This window comes from Merops nubicus, unplaced genomic scaffold, assembly GCF_000691845.1.
Source record: "Merops nubicus isolate BGI_N331 unplaced genomic scaffold, ASM69184v1 Scaffold13133, whole genome shotgun sequence".
NCBI lineage: Eukaryota > Metazoa > Chordata > Aves > Coraciiformes > Meropidae > Merops > Merops nubicus.
The window spans coordinates 343-16,458 of record NW_008599629.1 but is presented as its reverse complement, the minus strand read 5'-3'; the positions used below and the strand labels follow the sequence as shown (position 1 = coordinate 16,458).

General features: G+C 37.7%; 1 protein-coding gene across 1 annotated transcript; it reads right to left on the bottom strand.

The window, feature by feature from the left end:
* Positions 1-123: 123 nt before the first annotated feature.
* Positions 124-15,841, bottom strand: PRMT7 (protein arginine methyltransferase 7; the record flags this gene model as incomplete). The annotated part of the gene is made up of 15 exons (XM_008937456.1): positions 15,705-15,841; positions 14,851-14,887; positions 13,376-13,525; positions 11,769-11,877; positions 11,334-11,446; positions 9,899-10,140; positions 9,594-9,771; positions 8,403-8,530; positions 7,501-7,639; positions 6,931-7,014; positions 5,660-5,707; positions 4,378-4,467; positions 3,542-3,703; positions 1,078-1,152; positions 124-284 (listed from the first exon to the last, which is right to left on the bottom strand). Coding segments are annotated over exons 1-15 (1,811 nt in total), but the record flags the coding sequence as incomplete, so codon positions are not given.
* Positions 15,842-16,116: the final 275 nt, after the last annotated feature.

Here is a 16,116-nt window from a genome sequence, read left to right as displayed (position 1 = left end):
TCCGCTGAGTTGAGCGGACCGTGACATGTTTCCACTAGTTAACTGTGGCACACAAAGAGCTTGCATATGAGGTTAAAGAAAAAGGATGATGACAAGAGTATTTATTGCGATGAGGTAACTCACCGTTGAAGATTTACAGAACCCTCTGTGCTGAGGCCGTGTTGGGGTACAGTCTTTCGGAAATCAAATGTCAAAACTTCCTGGGGGTCAGAGAGTGACTTGCAAGGATATTCCCACAGAGGGTGGGGTTCTGCTTCCTTGGATTCCCTAAAATTCAGGGAATTCTGAAGAAAGAAAGCAATAAAACTATCTGAAAACAATCCAAAGGCAAACCTTATTCTCAAGTTAATTATGTGTCCTGAACCCAGAGTATTTAGGCAATAAAGCTGCACAGGGACAGGACTGCACTTTTTATGCACAAGGGAAAGAAAATTTCTACTACATGCACGAATTAATTGCTACGACTATGTAACTATGTAAATAGTAAAACAGAAATAGGCACTTCCAAAATACAGTGCATTTAACTTCTCTTCCGCCTTGAGATTAATTTTGCTCTAGCACTGCCTGTACTCCTCCACAGTAACTATAAAGGCACTCAAAATGCCTAACTCAAATGCAGATATCAACATTACAGCTCTAGAAACTGATATAAATAAATCTCACCCTTCCTATCTATTTCTCGGATGTCAAAAAGGCCTTTTCTCTTTCAAAAGTACCTGCAAGGGCAAGTAAGGGCAGCAGGATTAATCTAAGAACAACTGCCAGATGATTTGATTTCAAGCTCAGAATCAAATTTTGAGAACCATTTTTCTTTCTAAATGAACAGAAGTATTTTCAAAACAGTGCAAAGTACTGAAGAGCTTGACAAATGTGTAGACACATACAACCCCCAAACCCATGCCCCAGAAGTTACTGTTTTGCAAGAACCAAATAGCCACCTTATTTATGAAAAACTAAACCAATGATGTTCTGCCTAACACACAAGTCACTGAACAGTCACTAAACACTTTTCTAAGCAAAGTGAGTTTTGTTCCATTTTGCTGAGGCATGTGCAAAAACTATTTTCAGTCTTCTTACTTTAATCATATCATCCATAGTTCGGACATCAAAACCTTCACAGATGCCACATGGACTCCGGATTCTCCATAAGTCCTAAAAACAAAAACAGGATTTTGTTTGGCTTTATTAAATGAAATAGGAAATCTTAAAATAATTTTACCTGTAGATTAGACCTTTGATAACAAGCCAGATAAAGACTCTTTACTATCTATACGTTGCTAAACAATTAGAACTACTGCAAGAAGCAGAAGATAGTATAAATGTGGAAAAATGTTTTGCAAGACAGTTAATTCTTTAGCCACTGTTTACAACTCCTCTAAAGAATCTGCCCCATTTCTTTCCATTTCTATTCAGAGTTTACTTTAGTGTAGGTATGGATTTGCAAAGATTAAACCCTTACAGCCCCCCCATTTCCACTACCTAGCACTGCTAAGTGCTCCCACTTGCATGGAACATCTTGCAGCCTCCTGGGCTACCATTTAGCATTTTTTGAGTACAATCACTTTAGGCACTTTGTACTATGACTGGCATTGACTTCAGCAATCCACCAGACAGACAATGATTGAGTTCATCTTTTGGCTTCTTAGACTGCATGAATGGTCTCTTAATAGAACAAGAACATGTACTGGCTGTGAATACATATATTTTATTACCTGTTCATTGTTACACTTAGCAACCTCAAACAGCCCTGCTTTACAGGATGGCAGCAGGACTACTGTAAGTTTAAATAAATGCTGTTCTAATTTCTGGCGGAATACAGCATGAACTGGAGTGCCTATGAAGAATCTCTGCATGGTATACCTGACACAACTACCCAATCAGATAAATATCATCCTGTTCCCTAAACGCGATTATGGACTAAACAAGTTTACAACTGAAGTAATTTCATCAAATTCTTCCTCCTGGATCCAGCTTTTGCTAATTGCTTAATGGTAATGACATACCCTTATTCTGACAAGACAGAACAGCCTACAGAACCAGATCTGCAGAATACCTTACAACGCTCTGTCTGTTCCCTCTGTCTAACCAAGACCCAGTAAAGGCAGAAGTTATTTTAAAAAACCCACAGATTCTACTCTGAGTCTAGATTCACCACAAAACAAAGAGGAGAATCTGAAATTAAAAGAACAGCTATTAGAATAGCTTAATGGAATGAAACACAAGTTAAATATTCTACCAGAATAGCTGTGTGGAACCATCTCTGAACACAGCCCTACGCATGAAATTGTAAAACTGAAGTTCAGCTGAAATAAATGTTACTCTACGTTCCTCTACTTGATTGCTGAATAATCTTAGGTCATCACTCTGCATGCTTCAGCTTCCTCATCCAGAACATGAAGAGAATAATGCTCACTTCCTTACAAAATGCTTTGAGTTGTAGGGAAGTAAATCAGGTAAATAAGAGAGCACAGAATTAAAATTAACTGCTTATTTCAGTCTGATTACTGTTGATTAGTCTTAAATATCTGCTTCCTATGACAAGATCCAGATTTACATTATTTACTCAGTATATGTTTAAATTCACTACATATTTGCAGAAAAGTGAAACATATGTAAAAACATGCAGGGTAGCTGACCAATCCCAGAGGGAAAAAGAACAGACCTGTTTTCACATGCACAAGTCAAAGGCAGAAGAGAACGAGGTTAAAGAGCATTCCAGTAAGAAAAATGTTAAGAGAAGGCTCAGACACAAAACTACACAGCTGGTGAAACAAATGGAGGAAAGAAAAGAGAGGAAAAGATCTGGCATTTTTAACAGATAAATTGAAGGTTTTGTTTATGCGAAAATACATTAGATCACAGGCATTTTTTATTCATTAATAGATATGTATATTTTAGTTACACTATTTTATACTAGTGTTCCCTCACTTATGCTACTGGACAAAAACTCTGCATATTAATTATAAAAGTAGTTATTTAATTTCCATTGTCATTGCAGTCAGACTCTTCACAATCTTTACTGACAAAGTCCTTAACTGCAAAAAAGTTTATACCTTTGTACAGTTTCTGAAAGATGACTTTGTTCAAAGTATTTTTAAGATGTGATCCTTGCTATGCTCTAATTTAGAGCTGTGTACAGCCTCAATGGGGTTAAATAAAAAAAAAGCATGTAATTATGTATCCTGCCTACACTCATAAAGCATCATTTTAAGAACAGGTATTCTGCAGAATTTCTAATTGTATAAGTAACCACAATTTTTACATGCTTCAGCAACGTCTCTCTAATCTAAAGAAATATTTGACAACATTCAGCTCTTTCATTTAAAAGGGTAAAATTACTCAAGTTAATTTTCTGACAAAAGACAGCTGAAATAGCAAAATTAATCTTCAAGATGTCAAATACTCTCTTCTCAGGTGGTAAATGCAAAATACTTACAAAGTGGACGGTATTAAAACATGAGAAACTTGTAGTTAAAAAATGGTGGAAGAGTACTCAATTTTAAGTGAGTCTGTGTAAATGGGTAATTCTAAACAATCTCACCTGAAATTCCACAATCATCATGTGCAAAGATGCAGACTGAGGTAAAACAGTGACATTTTTGGTAAGGTGACTGGTCACAGCTGTCCTAGCATACCAGAAATACAGGTTATGCCATGGCAACAAACTTGTAGTAAAAAATGGTTCTCCCACAAGAACAGAAATCTTAGCAAAGAAAAGAAGAGATAAAAAAAAATCATAATAAAGAACAACTCAGTAACACAGGCAGTTCATATTTTCAATAGTTGACAATGCAATAAAACAAGTGAAATCATCTAGATAAAAAGTTGTAGTGCTCCATCAGGATTTAACTGCTACATACTGCATATACTGTACAAAGGCATCTTTTTGCGGTTTTAGTTAGAAAACTTTCAAATTCATTTTCCTGCAACAAAGTTAGAGAAGAAATACTGCAGTTGTAGGTTGGAAGGCTTTATATTTATAGCAAGAGCCACAGAATTTTGACATTTTCATTTTAAGGATGTTAGAATTTCCAAATAGACTGTGACCTTCTGAGTGGCTTGAGAAAGAAGAGCTACAGTCTAGTTGAACATATGCAATTAAACCAGTTTAACTGCCCTTATAACTGGTGTAGATGATGCAGGAAGAGAAAGTCATACCCTTTCAAAACCAAGGTGAAAAACCTCCCATAGTCTTTACACTAAGCCTCATCTAGATTCAGTGGGACAATGTCTGAACCACTTGCTCATCACACTTTCCACGAACTGGAATACAGTTGGATTTGTTGTGGTTACAGTAGCACAATAGGACAGAAAGATTCACTTTCACCTTCATTTTACCACCCCACTGAAATTCAGTATTGGATAACTGTAACATACCTTTTTATCTTCCAAATGAGAAGATGTCAGCAATTCTGGACGTGCTTCTATTATTTTTATTTTATCTTCAAGGTGATTTGCTTTAAAAAACTAAAAAAAAAGCATACTTTTATCAAAAGCTACACTTGAGACTCAAACCCATACCAAAATAACAATTTTATTAAAAATTTTTAAAAAAGAGAACAATAGCCAAAATATTTTTTTTAAAACTGCCTACCATAACTCATCAGGATGATACAAGTCTGCTCTTGAAGCCAGCAGGCACTTAGAGCCAACATGTCACATCTAGTGAACTAAATAAAGCACATGCCTTACATATTCCTGCAATTCAGTGCATAAAAAGGCAGGTAACGCAAAAGTCATCTTACTTCCATTCATTTGTACTTTGAAGCACATGGGAAGGACAGTCAAAAAAGAGAGAAATTACTTCAGCTATGAATGTACTGTGCATTTGGCCCCTGTGTGAGACCAGGCTTGCATGCCCATTTGCCCATCGTTCATCTCTGCACTCCTAAGCCACAGGCTGAGATAGAACTCTTTCAAACACAGAGTGCCAACTAGAACAGGCATAGCCCAACACTGACTTCAGGAAGCTACTGCCAGTCACTTCTTAGACATCAGCTGCTTATCCTCAACAGCCTCTGCTCCACTGGCAGAGCCTTCTGTGCTCCACTCCAGGGAGGCAGCTGAAACATCATTTGCAGTTAAGACCCACTGCCTACAATGTTTCCAAAGAGCCAAGCAGCAGAGCAGGCACCCCCGAATTGTCTCAGCTGAGGACAGAACTACTAGATGCCACTCTCCAGAAAAGACTGGTGCAACCTATGGGATGCTCTCACATTCCACTAATCCTCAGGAACAAGCAGCTTGGGTTTATCCCCTGTGCACTAAGGGACACAGAGCAGCAGTTCAAGCAGACAAGCCAAGGGGCACCTGCAAAGAGGGATCAAACACCGGCAACCGTAATTCCCTCTGCTCAGCACAGCTTCCCCAGTGGCCTATTCAGCTCGTGGCTAATGCTATGAGAATGGATATATCTCCAACAGGATGTATTCCTCCACATACTTGCAGCTCTATACAACTACATCCAAAAAAAAAAATCAGAACTCCTTCCTGCAACATATCCCACCTCCCACAGTCTTATCACACTGTATGATCAAACACATTCGTTGAACTGATTTAACTCCTGGGGAATTGATGCAAGGACAATCAAAGCCATTGCCTCCAGCCTTAGAAATGCCTTGAGTTCATTTGCCGCTTTAATGGAAAACTGAATACTCACTTTTTCCATGACAGAACAGGATACAGAAGAGTTTTCTATTGTAAACACCTAAAGAAAATACACTACAGCTAGTCATCTAGGTATATATTTTTTTAATTAAAACAATATGCAAACGAACAATGAAAAAACGATTTTGATGCCATGGTGAACGCAGTTCATAAGAACCATGCATCTATTCCACAGCCCACTGTCACATACCTTTTAACAACAACAAAACACACCCCAATAACTACAGGCCAAATAATGCTGTTTCCACAGCCATACAAGGAAAAAAAAATCCTACAACAGAATGTAGATATTTATTTTCCACTTTGAAGATGGACATAGCATATTAACATTTGCTCTAGGCACCTATATACTCCTGAACAAATGCAAGCATATTGCCAGTGTGCTGAATCAACCTCCATTAGTATTAACTCCTTTTAAGTCTTGTCTGACATGACCTGACTGTAACAGCTGGAAAGAGCTCAGATGTTCAATGCAGCACACCAGCCATCTGAGGTAAGAAAAATAAGGCTTTATTCAAACTGGTGAATAGTTAGGCAATACACTGCTACAGAGCTAGGAAAACATTACAAAAATCTCTGTCTGCCCTGTTCATTTCCACCCTCTTTCTTTGCTACTGAAGTAAAAAATTCAAGGACCATGGGATCACTGGTTTAACTCGGCACATATTTATTTCTATGAATTGCCTAGCAAATTCCTCAGGATTATATGACATCACACATTCTCAGATACTCAGTCCAACTATAACAGATTTCAGTTTGAAGAGCTGCATGTGAGAACACATCAAGGACAATATATACATAAGTGAAACAGCCAGGCAGCTCTCGTTTATGCACAGACTCAGTATTCTTACTGCTTCCTATCTTGCTGTTACAGACATTCCTTTTCAGCTAGATAATAAATATAATTATGGAGTTGGGAACATAAAAGAAAAAAATAATTGTCAGCTCTTTAGGTGGGTAGAAAGAGTATTTCCAAAAGCACCAAGATACAGGATGCCAAAGAGGAAGCAGTGAGGAATGAGAAACACCACTTTCATTCAAGGCTACACATTGGTAAACATCAAAACTGGTAATTATCATCTCCCTAGACTTTAGCTTGGTCAGCGATGAACTTAATCTCCACTTCAAATTGGAGCCTCCTTCTCACTTGTCACTGAAGAGGCACAGGAAATAAATAACATGATGGAAATGCTGAACTATACAAGACAACTGAATACACCCATCTCAAAGGCAAAGATAGAATAACAGGAAGACGTACAGTACCTGCTTTGCTCCAAGACAGTGAGCCAGCACAGGCAGCAGGCTGCCATCACTGATACAGAGGCAAATGCTATCTGCTGTCAGAACCTACAGAAATAAAATAGTCATTCTTATTCCTATTCTAGGTCAAAAAGTTTTCAAATTCTAGACATTTTGGTGGTGTTTTTTACCCCCACTTTGCACACTTATATATCAAATACAGACTGGGAAATACAGTGATTAATACAACCACTTCAAGCAGAACAGAATAGTTTAAGAAATGTTCACATAATCCCCCCGGTTTAGGTCAGACCAAGTTTGCACAAAAATGGACTGGGTGTATTTCTTCAACTACCAATACTCCTCCTAACAAATACACAGAGCTGCTACAAATTCCTGTGCAAAAATGACTGTTTCACACTTAAAATAATAAATACCAAAATACATCTTTAATATGCTAATGTAAATAGAATACACTTTGTGAGCAAAGTCCTTTAGCAAGGGAGAAACGAATTTCATAACGAACTACTGCAAATAAAACCAGACACACATCTGTCACAGAAACCAAAAAACCTACAGGCAACATGCACTCACCTTCATCAGAGACCTGATGTATTGGCGTGTTCTGTTCTGATCATTTAATTGCCCAAAGCGTGGTCTATTCCAAAGGAGATGAGCCTGACATCTACAAACAGGACTCTCAATACGAACATCTGCCTTGTTTTCCTCTTCTCTACAAAAAAGTCCAGTGAAGTATTAACTACAGCACAAGTAACATGTTGTCACAAACAGATACGTTTAAATGCTTTAGCATAACGTGCATTAATGCATTTAGGCTCCACTGTTACTTGTTCAACTTTACTACTTCTGCAGGGATCTTTATTTAGCTTTGCATTTCCAAATAAAAAGAAGAGTCTTTTTAAAAAAACAAAACTGAGGACCCCTTGAAGTTGCCCATTGACTGTGCTGGCTGGGTGTTTTAGGCTTCGATCTTTTAGGGAAAACCTGACTCGTTTAGATTGGCAAGTGAAAAAGGCACATAAAATTCAGGCATTAATTTTTAAAGCAGGCATTGCTTTTTAAAAACATTGGCTGCTATTGTCTGCACAACCAACTTGATAAAACTTCTTTTAATTTGAACTAAAGGCATTAATCTCAAAAAGACAGTGCTGACTAAGAACACAGAAAATCAAAAGAGACAGCATGGCAATTATTTCACTCCTTCACCTACATGCTAGCTCAGGTGAGATGTATTTTAGGATTTCCAGGCATGTACCACGAGTGTTTTTTGTTTTTCTGTCACAGAACATACCAAGCATAAGGCAGGAGCCTGCAGTCCAAACCTCCAGGGTTTTTTTCACCTGTGCATTTCCCATGAAATGGTTCTTAATAATTTTCTAGTCTTTAGTTTCTTATCTTGCTCTTCTACAGAATAGCTGCTCTAAGAGCAGCAACTACTCGAGCTTGGCTAAAGGGCCACAGACACGCAGGGTTACCTGGCCTTCTGCAGCGTGTACCACAGCGAGTACTCATCCCGGCAGGCAGCCAGGCACACCGCCTCACCCCGGAGAACGGGCTCCTCCGTTGGCAGGAAATACACACACTGCATCCAGTGATCTCGCCACTGAAAAGGGTTGGTAAACAAGACCTTAGCAATTAACTCGCAAGTGATCAACAGAATGTAAACAGCACTGATGTACAACTACTTGAAAGAATCTTGTTCATCTCAGCATGGCCGAATAAGGACTGAATGGAGTAAACATACTTTATATAAACACAGAATAAGCCTGAGACCACTGTCTTGCTGGCTAGCTAAGCCTGCATTTTAATCAGATTAAAAACAAATCCAAAATACACTTTGCACTTACTGCAGTTTCACCTCTATAGTTCACTTACATTAGAAACCTGTATCGAATTGCTGACACTGGCCAGCGGTTGGAGCCTCAAGCATCTAACGAGGCCTCTTAGTGTCACTCTGATATGACTGCATAGCTATTTTGTGTTTCAGAAAGCTGTTTTCTACACTGCAAATCTTCCAGGCTGATTGGTCATTCTAAGCTGGCTGAATGCCCTGGAGCTTGAGAGTTTCAAATTTTGTGCTCTCAAACACAGTAAGTGCAAATAATTTTCTAACTTCCTTTTGACTAAGCTGATCCTGCTCGCAAATACATCCATACAAAAACACATGAAGCCAATTTAAAAGTGATCCCCTGTTCCTCTAAGGATTTAGTACCAGCCCAACATTTTCCCTCACCAGCCTGTTTTATGGGAGTATAAATGTATTACCAGAAACTTACTTATTTGGAAATTTAATAGAACTACATGGAAGCAAACCACAGACTAATATTTTGACCAGGGATAGAGACTACTTAAGGAAAAATAAGTGGAAATCTTTGTTCTATTTCTTGAAAATAAAATAAAATTAAAATGTCTGGAAGACATTTGGTTTTTACATTTCACATTAAAGGTTACATTTAAGTATTATATTAAAGAAAACATAAACCAGGTGCATACTAAAGTTAACATCGCTATGATTTGCTTATTTGTCATTTTCCAATATACAAAGCATTAGCAAAGTTCCCACACAGTTTAAGGGATGGCTGCTTAAAACATTCAGTATGGCCTTTACTCAAAATAATTACTGGTGCTGTAATGTGATGGCAGTATCTGAAGGCTCAGTATTTTACCTGGGAAGCAGAAGTGGCTTTTACCCAGTATGGAGCCATTGTGCAGTTGATCCTCCCAGAGGGGTCCATGTCAATGTCCCACCAGGAAAGTACGATTTGTGCCTTGCCAGACTTCACAGGCTCCAGCTGCACTCTGTAGGAGGTAGCGGCACTCCTTACTGGCTTACTGAAATCCACACTGCAGAGAAGCATCAAAATTGTAAAAATAAATACTTCAGCATTCTTCAGAATTCTCACGAGCTTCCTAGGCTGAACACACAACTTATATAAAAGGCATAACACGGAAGTTTTGTTTTGAACCTTACCTGAACATTGTCACCACATCACTAAGGATAATGAAGTCACTCAAAGGCATCTGGTTCAGCTGGATATCACAAACAGAAGGAACACCTGGACAGTTCTCCATGTCTGAAGGGGGGACAATAATTTTTTCACCATCCTCTGCTTCAACATGAACAGGAAACAGTTTGTTCCAGGACCACATTCTTTCAGATTCCACTAATTGGACATATACCGTTGCCCTGTGAGGCACTGCCTCACATCCTTCCTGCATGGTCAAACAAAAGGGTATAAACATTCAAGAAATTCAACTTACCAACATGCATGAGAATTCAATCAACTGAAATGTGAACCAGTTAAAGGAAAGTTGGACTGGGAGCACTGTAATCTTACACACTTACATTTCAGAGACTTCTGTAACATCAGAGCACTTTCATTTTGTCTCTGTCTGTGAAACAGGACATGTAGCTATCCTGCTCAGCCTGGTTTAGCAAGGCCAGGTCACTTCATTAACCATGCAACAGTATCATTTTACTGCTGCTGTTAAACCTGTATTTCCATTCTCCTTCTGAGATGAGAGATCTATCAGGCAGATAACTACTCAGCTATCAACACAGAGTTTTTTTATTAAATGAGCAAATAAGAAAAATAGTGGCTCAAATATTTATGCAGTAACAAGTCTATAGCCATGTTTCAAGAGTAGAAAACATACAAGTTGTTCTAAAAAAGCACTGTGAACTAAGAGCTAACTGTGAAGTCCAAGAACAATGCTTTTACAAAGAACACTAATTATACTTCAGAGTTATATATGGATAGCAGTAAAATGTTATGGAGTGCTTTATACATAAAACGAGTGAAACAAAACTTATAAACATAAATAATTACCATCCACATTTTAATTAAAAAGAAACGTTCAAAAGGGTAAGGAAGAGAGCCCTAAATCTATACTCAGATTATGTGTTAAAAAAAATCTACTGGATATTAATTTGATTACAGTGTTTAAAGTATTTTCACAGGCAAAATAACATGCTGAGCAGCAAGAACTCCTTAGGGAAAAAAAATCCAAACAACAATCAATGCCTGGGAGATGAAGTCCATCAAATTTAGGAGGTGAATAAAAAGAAATTAATTTTTAAAACATCTTGGGACCTACTTGCCACCAGAATAAACTAAGGAAAGTTCCAAATAGGAACTAGATGTCTTTCAGAAAGAAATCTGTTAACCAGCAAGTTATCAGTTTTAATACAAAGTGTAATTTTGGAGCCTGTGGTTTAGAATATGTACTCCAATGTCTTAATTCTGGGAATGAACCTAGTAAATTATTCACTGGATAAGAAATTAGCACTGCCAATGTTGTATTTACAAAGGACAGAAGAGTGTAAATCAAAGTCTTACTCAAAAAAAGACAAAAGAGTGTCTCTAAGGATAAATCTCAAACACTACCAGTTTCTGTTTTCTCACCTCTACAAGGTATTTGTGTGCATGCTCATAGGTTGGTAAAGCTCCTTCTCCTATCAGCTCTGTATCAAATAATTCTGTTACAAGGATGTTTGCACGACATTGCATATCTCCATCTAAAAGACACAATTTAATACTGTAAAATTAAGACTTTACATAATTCTTTCAAGAAAATACAAGTCATTTAAAAAATTACTCCTCTTAGGGAGCTTTGTGAAGGCTGCAATTATTTTCCTTCAGAAGTTTACCAAGAGATAAAAACACTATTGAAATAATATTACAACACTTCCTTTTGAAGTAAATATCTAATGTTATTTCCTAGAGAGAAAAGGATTTTCTAGTTTTAATTAAAAACATTTGGAAAGTAAGAGAAAGACATATTCCTTCATAGTTTTGAGGTGCTTGCCCATTTTTTTTACCTTGGCCTACTTTTCTCACCTGGACCAACAGTGACTTCAGTGGAGTGCTTGTTGATTACCTTGATTTTGTCATGAAAACCATTTTTCTCCACTATTTTCACAGCAGCACTAGCCATGGGCTTGAAAACCTGTAAATGACAAGAGTGAAACAAACTAATAAGCTAACATCAGTTTTTGACAATGTAAGGAAACCAGCACAAAATGCAGCATATTCAGTCCTGCAAAAATTTTAACACCTTTGGTATCTTCTCCTATGTTTGAAGTTCATTGCCACGAAAGAAGACAGCAAGCCTCAGTTCAAAACTTCATGGAGGTCCAATGTCACTGTTACAGACTATGAGCTGTCTCCAAAAGCTATTAATCTTTTGAAAGACAAGAATATACGTTCAGAATATTTTTAGCATTTACATTGAACAGACTTAAAACCTGCTTTTACTAACAGCTTAACTGTGAAGAGTTTTATTTCACTTAGAACTAAGAGAAGCATAGAGAAAGCATATAGCTTCAAAACAGCAGAACAATGAAAAATGTGTTGAAAAGGCTTAACATCCATATCCAGTTTTTAAACTAAAAAATTTTAAATACTCAGCCACACAACCTGACTATCTGAGGAAAGAAATCTCTGGGCAACTTTGGAACCTAGCCCAAGCTCTAGAATTGGAATAATTTATTATCAGAACATCTGTACCAGCAGCTCTCAGACTTTTCACATTATGTTTTTATTTTCCACCATGGGCCTCCTTTCATCCCACAAGCTAATGATCCTCCTCTGCCAGAGTGGTCAACAAACTACTAAGCAGAGATAAAAGGCCTCTCCTACCACACGACTTCTGATACTGTTCCTTTCCTATGATTGGCTGTGAACAGATTTATTCTGGAGCTTTTTGCTTCCTGGGCCTAGATGAAAGATGACTGTCCCTGAAAAATGATCATAGGATAAAATCCTAGATAAAAAAGGTAGATTTTCACTTGGATCAAAATCACAGTGCAGCCTTTCAACTATGACCTGCAGAAAAATGAACCTTCTCTTCAAATGTGTAAAAAATTTTAAACTGGCCAAAATGTTCCTGTTATCCTTAATATAAGTAATGACTACTAATGACCATCAGGATGTTTCTTAATTGCTAGTAAAACAGGAGACACTATCTATTCACAAAGAGATGAAAAAAAGTTTATGGGACAGTCTCTTTTGTTAAGATGGGGTCCATGCTATGATTAAGTGGGCCTGAGAACTCATCTTCCAAGAGATGAAATTTATGAAGATCAGCAACACTGTTTGAGAATACTCACATTTGTCAAAAAACATTAATCAATTCTTCCATATTACACTTGAGTTTTGATAAGTAGAGAAGACAGAATACTAGAAAACTTGACTAAGTGCTGTAAATCTGTACATTTACAGAAGCTATCCCAAGAAAGAAAAATGTATTGTGTCTTTTCAGTGATATTCTTGTAAGATCCAAGTCTTTTCCACACATGTAAAGGCATCAAACTTGCACTTCAGAACACACAGCACAAAATAGCAAATGCATCCACAGCATGGATCGTTCACAGAACTGCACTAAAGCTCTGGAGGGAGGCTACCAGCATGCACACAAGTGTGTGCTACCCGTAACGAACACTCACCTCAACTGCATAGCAGAAATCTGCACCTGCTGAAGCTGCCATCATGGACAGGAGGCCTGTGCCTGTCCCTATGTCTAGAACAATTGCCTTCTCACCTCTTTCTTTTACTCTGCTCACTGCAGCACGAATACCTTGGTAATACTTCATGTTCTGTGGAGAAGGGAAAAGGAATTAAAAAAACCCAAACAGATCAATAATCTTTTATCTAGTTATTCTGTTAACTTTTGCGGAGAAATTTTGTGTTCTGAGATTATGGGTTTCTAACTAGAAAAAGGCCTACAGACCTCCTTTACGTTACAGTCATACCAGAGCCATTTTCAGCAATGAGAGTGGTTTTGGAGGTGTCAGTCCATTTAAACCACATCAGTTGTTATCACGCTATTCCCTCACCATTGATCAAACAGTTATTTACAGCACAAAAGCAATACATTTTCTAAATATAAAAATAATAGTAAAAGCCATGTGAGACACGGCTGCTTTTCTTACGATTTTTCGCCTGCAGCACCACTCAAATAGCCATATAGTGCCTATGCCAGCACAGGAGCTGAAGTATTTTGGATTTAGATTCCTCATGTCATCTACTGGAAAATACTCACAGGTGAGAAGCAACACCTGTGAATACTGGCTGTGGTTTCTGTGCCATTAAGCAGGGCTACAAGCGTAGCAGCAATAACAACAGGAAAAACCCCCAATCCTATAAACTATTACCTACAGTATACATACTGAAATATATCCTTTTATTTAGTCCCTAACAGCCCATTGTAAGACATTCCTGCCCAAATTATTTATCAAACCTTTCCAAGGAATACACTACCTTTGGACGTTCTGCTGGTTCCCCTTCCGAACAATTCAGGTTAACACTTTCAATATGTTAATTCCAGTAGAGTTTTAAATACTGGGACACAGCTTGTAGTCTCAGTTTATTAAATGTCTGATCCATTTAGCATGTTTCAATTTGATACGAATTCAAGACTCATAGTGTAAGCACCATAAAAACCTTTAAAAAGCTTATTGACTAAATCGCTAGAGCAGAAAGAACATTTAAACCATTCTCTGCAGATTTTATCATGCCTGTAGATATGGTGTCTTAATTTTCTTCCCAATCCTATGAGCTAAAAGTACCACAGAAGTATAAGGATAGACTTTACTTACATTTCTGTAAAAACAAAGAAGCCTAGATTCACACTTACAGCTTTTGAAACTTCACCTAATGTGTTCTCTCTGTCAAAAATGTCAAACACAGGACAGCAAAAACAGTTACTGAGTGTAAATATCGTGTTCTGTAGTAAACAAAAGACCACCAGAGTCAGATGTAAGTCATCTGTAGATCTAAAAGCAGGTCTGGTATCTTAAAAGGGTACAAATTTGATCATTCCATCTTTCAGAAAACCTGTATTATCATGCAGTGACAGCTATTCAAGAGAAAGGAAATGGGTATTTTCTCAGCATTCAATAAGTTTTGCTTCTATACTCACTCTGTCTTTATCATGAAGCATATCTGCATAGCGTGACCTACAATAACAAAAAATCCAGTCAAAATACTACATACTGCAAAACACAACAAAACTGCTACATCTTACATAGCCTCCTTTGTTTCCTCTTACTAAGGCAACCGGTCCCCATAGATTATAAACGTACAGATAACCAACATGCTCTTTGAGGAGCTGAACTGTTGCCCAAACCTAAGGAATGATCTCATTTCAATGATCTGGTCATTAGCATAAAATGAACTAATTAACTGCTGGCATGCATCCTCTCTTCAGCAATGGACTCGGTACATGAACCTATGACCAAAGTGCTGTGAAACAACAGCTGGGACAGACAGAGGTCAATACAGAGCAATGAAAGACTGCTCCATAATCGTCTATCATTTGTTACTAAGGGTTCAATTTCTTTGGGCTCCATTTCTTCATGGGTTGCACTACTTCAAAATATCCCAAAATTCAATCTTCCCAATTTATCTGGCTGTTACATTAGGCTCTCAAAAAGTTACTACAGGAACAGACAACTGGCAATTCTTTGTTGCACTGGGGGTTTAAAAGAAATTCAGTCAATGCGTTTTGCCACAACTCAGTCACTGTAACTATTAAGAGAAACATGCCAGGTAACATCTAAAAAATAATCAGAAAGAAATTACTTGGAGAATACTTTACAAAATTCTACATTTACAGTTCTGTCTTGCACAACACACAGCACTGTAATAACATTTAGACTGTCCCACAGTCTGTTCACTTCATACCCTTGGAAATTCTACAGAGATAAACCCAAACAGTTGGCTTCGCTCTTTTATGTAGCTTTAGTGGAACAAATAATTTTTTTTCAAGCATACCTTGCAATTTCCTGATGGTAGTCATAGTTCTCATCCTCTTCTATCCACTCCATTGCACCAGTGGTTGGATTAGCTCTTCCACAGAAGGTCTTCATGATCAATCTCCCTTGGTGGTATTGATGTATTATGGGCAGTTTTGCTGCGTTGGCTTCAGTCTAATACCCTCCATCATGGCTATGTGAAAAAAAAAAAAAAAAACCAAACATAAAACTTCAAGTGAAAACAACAGACATCGCTGTAGCTATGGTGGCTCCCTTTTTATGAGGCGTCACATGGAAAAGACAAAGGGCAATGGTAAAAATTATTCCTAGGAAGATTCCAGTTGAGCAGAAGAGGAAAATTTTTCACAATTATAGTGATTAGCCACTGGAATAATCTCCCAAGGGAAGTGGTGGGGTCCTCAACATCAGAT